This window comes from Rattus norvegicus, chromosome 20 (genome assembly GCF_036323735.1).
Source record: "Rattus norvegicus strain BN/NHsdMcwi chromosome 20, GRCr8, whole genome shotgun sequence".
In the NCBI taxonomy this organism is placed as follows: Eukaryota; Metazoa; Chordata; class Mammalia; order Rodentia; family Muridae; genus Rattus; species Rattus norvegicus.
In genome coordinates, this window is record NC_086038.1 from 37968532 (window position 1) to 37977211 (window position 8680).

The 8680-nt window shown below is 49.8% G+C and overlaps 1 protein-coding gene across 1 annotated transcript; it reads right to left on the minus strand.

The window, feature by feature from the left end:
• Nucleotides 1–3792: 3792 nt before the first annotated feature.
• Nucleotides 3793–8193, minus strand: LOC134483945 (LIM/homeobox protein Lhx5-like). Its single transcript, XM_063279685.1, has 4 exons — nucleotides 7966–8193; nucleotides 7643–7758; nucleotides 4204–4333; nucleotides 3793–4026 (listed from the first exon to the last, which is right to left on the minus strand). The coding sequence occupies exons 1-4, from the start codon at nucleotides 8191–8193 to the stop codon at nucleotides 3793–3795; spliced, it is 708 nt and encodes a 235-aa protein (XP_063135755.1).
• Nucleotides 8194–8680: the final 487 nt, after the last annotated feature.

Here is an 8680-nt window from a genome sequence, read left to right on the forward strand (position 1 = left end):
TTTTAGGAGTCCCTGGTGATCTTGCCCTCTGCCCTTCAAGCAGAATCCCATTCTGAGAGCCCATTTCCTCGTCTCAGGGCCCTCAGGTAGGCACTCCATATGGAAAACCCATGTGCATTTCCTCCTTCTAGTAAGCAAGATGCTTTGCATCGAAATCAGCCACTGTAATAGGGGTTTTGATGCATATACTTTTGGGGCTGTCTAGATTCTCAAGTGTGGATTGCGGGTGTCTTCTGGATAGGAGCTACCAGGCTGGGACTCAGAGAATATCCAGCAGAGCCTCATATTCTTCTTGAGAGAGAGGCAGCTCAGGTGTTGCATCCATTTACTGCCCTGCACCTTAAAGATGTACAGGGCCTGGTGAGTGCGTCTCCACATGAACTTCCATCAGCAGTTGATCCAGGAAGAGTTCCAGGGGGCCCGTGTTGCATCCCTGAGTGAGAGCCTGTTCTTGGCCTTGTCCTTCAGGCTGTACCCATTGTGGTAGCTGAGACTCTCTGGAGAAATTGGTTGGGTCGCTATAACTCGAGGATTCCTTGGAAACACAGTCCGTGACAGCCAGTTGCAAGATGGTTTCCTGGTCATCCTTGTGCTCCTTGCCACCAGAATTTCCATCCAGATCCACAGGGAATGGCCAGTCACCCTCCACTTGGTCTTCTTCCAGCAGTTCATCAAGGAGGATTTTTAGAGGTCCTGCCTCGTATGCTTGAGTCGCTGTGTGATGTGCCACTTGGGGTTGCTGGGACTCTTTGTGGAAGTGGGGCTGGTCGCTGGAGCTCGAGTTCTCCATGCCCACACCTCCTGCAGCAGCCATCGGTAACAGGTTGTCCTGTGCTGCCTCATGCCCGCCAGTGAGGTCTCCAGTTGCCACATCCTGCACTTGTGAAGCAGGCACATCTTGATCTGGAGCGCGGGCTTGCCGCGCTCTTCAGTTCTGAAACCATATGTGGATCGTGTCCTCAGACAAACCTGTCCTCTGGCCCAGCTGCTCCCTGGTAGCAAAGCCTGACAACGGGTTCCTCACAAAGCCTTGAAGTAGGATCCTGTGCTTTTGCAAGGTGAGTCTAGTGCGAGGCTTTCTGCTGTCCGAGGGCATGCTGCTACCTTGTGACCTGGAACCAAACCCTTCCTCGAGCTGTTGGGAGGCGAGCAGAATGGAGCCTCTGCAGGACCACTTTGGGCCGTGCTTCACCTCTCCAGTGCGACTTCTTCGGCTCTGAAACCACACTCGGATGCGGGACGCAGGGCGCTTTATTTGCCTGGCCATTTCCTGCCTGTCCCAGAAGCTCGGGTATTGGTTCTTGCTGAAAGCTGATAGCAGGGCCTTCTTTTGCTAGGCCTGCCAAACCGTCTTCCTGTGCCGGGATTCCCGCAGCACACAGCTGCTCTACACATCGCTTCCAGCTTCCATGCTCCTAAGGATTCGATGCCAGGCTTCCTCATGCTGGAGAATATAGTCAGGACCTCTAAAGAGCAAGCACAAGCTTCAGCAAATGCCAGCCGTAGCGCTGGGACCCCTGCCCTTAAATACCTTTGCCTCTGCTCCCGGAGCTCCACCCACTCGAAAGGAGCCGTGGGCTACAGTCGTCCTCCAGATCCTTGAATCAAGGTCATGCCACCACACTTTATACCTGCCACGCCTCCCACCTGAGAACAGGAGACCCGGAACAAGACCTCAAGAAACCTATCAGACTCAGCAAAATCTCTCCCAGAGTCTCGCAGTCCCTTGCATGCCATTCTGGACACAGAACAAGGAAGCACAAAAAATGTCCTAGGAATCAAGAATCCAGCAGACAGATAGTCCAAGGTGGGAGCACCATAGTTCCTTCCTGGATTTGGGCCGAGTATTCAGGAAATCGTGGAGGTGGTAAGCAGGCTTCAGAAGAGGAAGGCAGAGTGGAGTGTGCCTTAGGTGATATCACTAGCCAAGTGGAATTCGTGCTGATGTCATCCCATCTGGATCCACACAGGTTGGAAAGAGAAGACCCCCCAACTGAGGATAACAACCACTTGTCCTGAGACCCAAGGACATCACTTCCAGGGGTCATGCAAGTCATGGCACTTCTTTCCTTCTTGTAGAGCTAGGTGGTATTTGGGAGCAACAGAACTCTATTAAACCGAGATAAGAGAATAGCACATGCAGAATGAAAGTCTTTTACACAGGCAAATAGCCAAAAACCATAATAGTTCATGTAGAGATTCGGGAATGCCCATTCATGCATTTAAGTCAGAACAGTTGGGCCAGATTTTCAGGAATTCTCACCATTAACATGTTACATGCAAACACAGGCGCAAACACACACACACACACACACATGCACACACACACAGGCAAATACACACACATACACATACAAATAACACAAAGAGTAATACCACACACACAACAAAGCACACACACACGCACACACAAACACACACAGGCACACACAAACACACACACGTACACACACAAATAACACAAATACAAATAACACACACATAACACAAGCACACACACAGACACTCACACACGCACATGAAAACACACACCACACATATAACAAAAATACAAATAACACACACACACACACACACACATACACACACACACAAGCATACACAAAAACCTGGCCAGCAATTCTGACGTGTGAATGTGGAACAAAAGACAGAAAACTTGTGCTGAAAGAACTGTATAAGCCCTATGCTCCTTGAGGAAATGTGCCTGCATGCACCCGAGGCCTACTGCCTACCTCTAGGCAATTGCAGTCTTCAGGTGGGTTCAGAGGGACATCATATTAGGGAAGGCAGGGCTGTGCTAGGCTTGGGAAACTCAAGGTTAAAAGACAGATACAAGAGAGTGTGTGAAACACCTCACTGTGGGAGGAGGAAGGTATTCGGCTTGTCTGATTGAATCATTGGCAATCCTGGAAAGAATTGTTCACGATACTTGGGTTCCACTCCATTTCCAGGATGATGTTTATTTACACTTTTGTGGCCTTACACACATTCTTCCTTAAGTTGACATTTTCCCCGCTTGTTTGCTTTAGCAAACTCTGCCATGTCTGCATTGAACACTGATCAGCTTTCCTTGTTATTTCCCTTTCAGTCCTTCATCCCACCTCACTGTCTTCCAAAGTCTTACCACCCTTTGAATTGGAAAGCACATGCCTAAAATAAACAGCCTATTCAATCACCCATACAAACACACAAGCAAACAAGCAAGCAAGCAAACACAAAAAATGCAAATCTTTATTGAATACAATGGGAGGTAGAACAGAGCAAGACAAAACAAAACAAAAGTAAACAAAACAAATGTGCTATGATACATATAGAAAGGGTGGTTTGTTAGTCATCTCACAGCTAAGCATAAAGCATTGGTAAAAGGCAGCAGTTCTTAGTCCCAAGGAAGAAGTCTTCATAACTCCTTCCTGGTTTTGTGTCCTGAGGTGTGTTTATCCTATACCTGGTGACCCATGAGATTTCCTGGAGTCTGATGGAGCCAGTCCAATGGTGTGTTCTGTCAGTTGGGCTTTTCATTAGGTCTCTTTGTTGTTTTTGGATTCCCTGGTGATCTTGCCCTCTGCCCCTTCAGCAGAATCCCATTCTGAGAGCCCATTTCCTCGTCTCAGGGCCCTCAGGTAGGCACTCCACATGGAAAACCCACGTGCATTTCCTCCTTCTAATAAGAAAGATGCTTTGCATCGAAATCAGCCACTGTAATAGGGTTTTGATGCATATACTTTTTGGGCTGTCTACATTCTCAAGTGTGGATTGCGGGTGTCTTCTGGATAGGAGCTTCCAGGCTGGGACTCAGAGAATATCCAGCAGAGCCTCATATTCTTCTTGAGAGAGAGGCAGCTCAGGTGTTGTATCCATTTGCTGCCCTCCACCTTCCAGATGTACAAGGCCTGGGGAGAGCGTCTCCACTCGAACTTCCATCAGCAGTTGATCCAGGAAGAGTTCCAGGGGGCCCGTGTTGCATCCCTGAGTGAGAGCCTGTTCTTGGCCTTGTCCTTCAGGCTGTGCCCATTGTGGTAGCTGAGACTCTCTGAAGAAATTGGTTGGGTCGCTATAACTCGAGGATTCCTTGGAAACACAGTCCGTGACAGCCAGTTGCAAGATGGTTTCCTGGACACCCTCGTGCTCCTTGCTACCAGAATTTCCATCAAGATCCACAGGGATTGGCCTGTCACCCTCCACTTGGTCTTATTCTAGCAGTACATCAAGGAGGAGTTCCGAGGTCCTGCCTCGTATGCTTGAGTCGCTGTATGTGATGTGCCACTTGGGGTTGCTGGGACTCTTTGTGGGTGTGGCGGGTCGCTGGAGCTCGAGTTCTCCATGCCCACACCTCCTGCAGCAGCAATCGGTAACAGGTTGTCTGTGATGCCTCATCCCTGCCACTGAGACCTCCAGTTGCCACATTCTGCACTGTGAAGCAGGCACATCTTGATGTGGAGCGCGGGCTTGCCGCGCTCTTCTTTTCTGAAACCATATGTGGATCGTGTGCTCAGACAAACCTGTCCTCTGGCAAAGCTGCTCCCTGGTTGCAAAGCTTGGCAACGGGTTCCTCTCAAAGGCTTGCACTAGGATCCTGCGCTGTTGCAAGGTGCGTCAAGTGCAAGGCCTTCTGCTGTCCGAGGGCATGCTGCTACCTTGTGACCTGGAGCCAAACCCTTCCTTGAGCTGTTGGGAGGCTAGCGGAATGGAGCCTCTGCTGGACCGCTTTGGGCCGTGCCTCACCTCTCCAGTGCGACTTCTTAGGTTCTGAAACCGCACTCGGATGCGGGACGCAGGGAGCTGTATTTGCCTGGCCAGTTCCTGCCTGTCCCAGAAGCTCGGGTATTGTTTCTTGCTGAAAGCTGATAGCACGGCCTTCTTTTCCAAGGCCTACCAAACCGTCTTTCTGCGCCGGGATTCCCGCAGCACACAGCTGCTCTCCACATTGCTTCCAGCTTCCATGCTCCTAAAGATTCGATGCCCGGAGTCCTCAAGCTGGAGAATGTTGTCAGGACCGCTCCAGAGCAAGCACAAGCTTCAGCAAATGCCAGCCGTAGGACTTGGACCCCTGCCCTTAAATACATTTGCCTCTGCTCACAGAGCTCCGCACACTCGAAAGGAGCCGTGGGCTACAGTCGTACTCCAGACCCTTGAATCAAGGTCATGCCACGAAGCTTTACACCTGCCACGCCTCCCACCTGAGAACAGGAGACCCGGAACAAGACCTCAAGAAACCTATCAGACTCAGCAAAGTCTCTCCCAAAGTCTCGCAGTCCCTTACATGCCATTCTGGACACAAAGCAAGGAAGCACAAAAAATGTCCTAGGAATCAACCATCCAGCAGACAGATAGTCCAAGGAGGGAGCAACAAAGGTCCTTCCTGGATTGGGCAGAGTATCCAGGAAATCGTGGAGGTGGTAAGCAGGCTTCAGAAGAGTAAGGCAGAGTGGAGTGTGCCTAGGTGGTATCACTAGCCAAGTGGAATCCGTGCTGATCTCATCCCATCTGGATCCACACAGGTTAGAAAGAGTAGACCCCCCAACTGAGGATAACAACCACTTGTCCTGAGACCCAAGCACATCACTTCCAGGGGTCATGCAAGTCATGGCACTTCTTTCCTTCTTGTAGGGCTAGGTGGTAGTTGGGAGCAACAGAACTCTATTAAACCGAGAGAAGAGAATAGCGCATGCAGAATGAAAGTCTTTTACACAGGCAAATAGCCAAAAACCACACTAGTTCATGTAGAGATTCGGGAATGCCCATTCATGCATTTAAGTAAGAACAGTTGGGCCAGATTTTCAGGAATTCTCACAATTAACATGTTCCATGCAAACACAGGCACAAACACAAACACACACACAGACACACACACACACACACACACACACACGCAAATACACACACATACACATACAAATAACACAAATAGAAATAGCACACACACCACAAAGCACACACACACGCACACACAAACACACACACATACACACACAAATAACACAAATACAAATAACACACACAACACAAGCACACACACACAGACTCTCACACGCATATGCAAACACACACACACATATAACATGAATACAAATAACACACACACATACACACACACACGCACACACACACACACACACATACACACACACAAGCATACACAAAAACCCGGCCAGCAAGTGTGATATGTGAATGTGGAACAAAAGACCCAAAACTAGTGCTGAAAGAACTGTATAAGCCCTATGCTCCTTGAGGCAATGTTCCAGCATGCACCCAAGGCCAACTGCCTACCTCTAGGCAATTGCAGTCTTCATGTGGGTTCAGAGGGACCTCACATTAGGGAATGCAGGGCCATGCTAGGCTCGGGAAACTCAAGGTTAAAAGACGGATACGGGAGAGTGTGGGAAACACCTCACTGTGGGAGGAGGAAGGTATTCGGCTTGTCTGATTGAGTCAGTGTCAATCCTGGAATGAATTGTTCACGATACTTTGGTTGCACTCCATTTCAAGGATGATGTTTATTTACAGTTTTGTGGCCTTACACACATTCTTCTTTAAGTTGACATTTTCCCCCCTTGTTTGCTATGGCAAACACTGCCATGTCTGCATTGAACACTGATCAGCTTTCCTTGTTATTTCCCTTTCAGACCTCTCATCCCAACTCACCGCCTTCCATAGTCTTACCACCCTTTGAATTGGAAAGCACATTCCTAAACCAAACAGCCTATTCAACCACCCATACAAACACACAAGCAAACAAGCAAGCACGCAAACAAACAAACAAACAATGCAAATATTTATTGAATACAATGGGAAGTAGAACAGAGCAAGACATAACTAAACAAAAGTAAACTAAAGAAATGTGCTAGGAGTACATATAGAATCGGTGGTATGTTAGTCATCTCACAGCTAAGCATAAGGCATTGGTAGGAAGAACAGCAGTTCTTAGTCCCAAGAAAGAAGTCTTCATAACTCCTTCCTGGTTTAGTGTTCTGAGATGTGTAGCCTATACCTGGTGACCCATGAGATTTCCTGGAATCGGATGGAGCCAGTCCAATGTTGTGTTCTGTCAGTTGGGCTTTTCATTAGGCCTCCTTGTTGTTTTAGGAGTCCCTGGTGATCTTGCCCTCTGCCCCTTCAGCAGAATCCCATTCTGAGAGCCCATTTCCTCATCTCAGGGCCCTCACGTAGGCACTCCACATGGAAAACCCACATGCATTTCCTCCTTCTACTAAGCAAGATGCTTTGCATCGAAATCAGCCACTGTAATAGGGGTTTTGATGCATATACTTTTTGGGCTCTCTACATTCTCAAGTGTGGATTGCGGGTGTCTTCTGGATAGGAGCTACCAGGCTGGGACTCAGAGAATATGCAGCAGAGCCTCATATACTTCTTGAGAGAGAGGCAGCTCAGGTTTGCATCCATAGGCTGCCCTGCACCTTCCAGTAGTACAGGGCTTGGGGAGTGCGTCTCCACTCGAACTTCCATCAGCAGTTGATCCAGGAAGAGTTCCAGGGGGCCCGTGTTGCATCCCTGAGTGAGAGCCTGTTCTTGGCCTTGTCCTTCAGGCTGTGCCCATTTTGGTAGCTGAGACACTCTGGAGAAATTGGTTGGGTCGCTATAACTCGAGGATTCCTTGGAAACACAGTCCATGGCAGCCAGTTGCAAGATGGTTTCCTGGATACCCTCGTACTCCTTGCTACCAGAATTTCCATCCAGATCCACAGGGAATGGCCTGTCACCCTCCACTTGGTCTTCTTCCAGCAGTTCATCAAGGAGGAGTTCCAAAGATCCTGCCTCGTATGCTTGAGTCGCTGTCTGTGATTGGCCTCGTCCTTCGGGCAGTACCACTTGGGGTTGCTGGGACTCTTTGTGGAAGTGGGGCTGGTCGCTGGAGCTCGAGTTCTCCATGCCAACACCTCCTGCAGCAGCCATCGGTAACAGGTTGTCCTGTGCTGCCTCATCCCTGCCACTGAGACCTCCAGTTGCCACATCCTGCACTTGTGAAACAGGAACATCTTGATATGGAGCGAGGGCTTGCCTCGATCTTCTGTTCTGAAACCATATGTGGATCGTGTCCTCAGACAAACCTTTCCTCTGGCCCAGCTGCTCCCTGGTAGCAAAGCCTGGCAACGGGTTGCTCTCAAAGGCTCGCACTAGGATCCTGCACTGTTGCAAGGTGAGTCGAGTGTGAGGCCTCCTGCTATCCGAGGGCATGCTGCTACCTTGTGACCTGGAGCCAAACCCTTCCTCGAGCTGTTGGGAGGCTAGCGGAATGGAGCCTCTGCTGGACCGCTTTGGGCCGTGCCTCACCTCTCCAGTGCGACTTCTTCGGTTCTGAAACCACACTCGGATGCGGGACGCAGGGAGCTGTATTTGCCTGGCCAGTTCCTGCCTGTCCCAGAAGCTCGGGTATTGGTTCTTGCTGAAAGCTAATAACAGGGCCTTCTTTTGCCAGGCCTGCCAAACCGTCTTTCTGCGCCGGGATTCCCGCAGCACACAGCTGCTCTCCACAATGCTTCCAGCTTCCATGCTCCTAAGTATTCGATGCCAGGAGTCCTCACGCTGGAGAATGTAGTCAGCACCGCTCCAGAGCAAGCACAAGCTTCAACAAATGCCAGCCGTAGGGCTGGGACCCCTGCCCTTAAATACCTTTGCCTCTGCTCCCGGAGCTCAGCCCACTCGAAAGGAGCCGTGGGCTTCA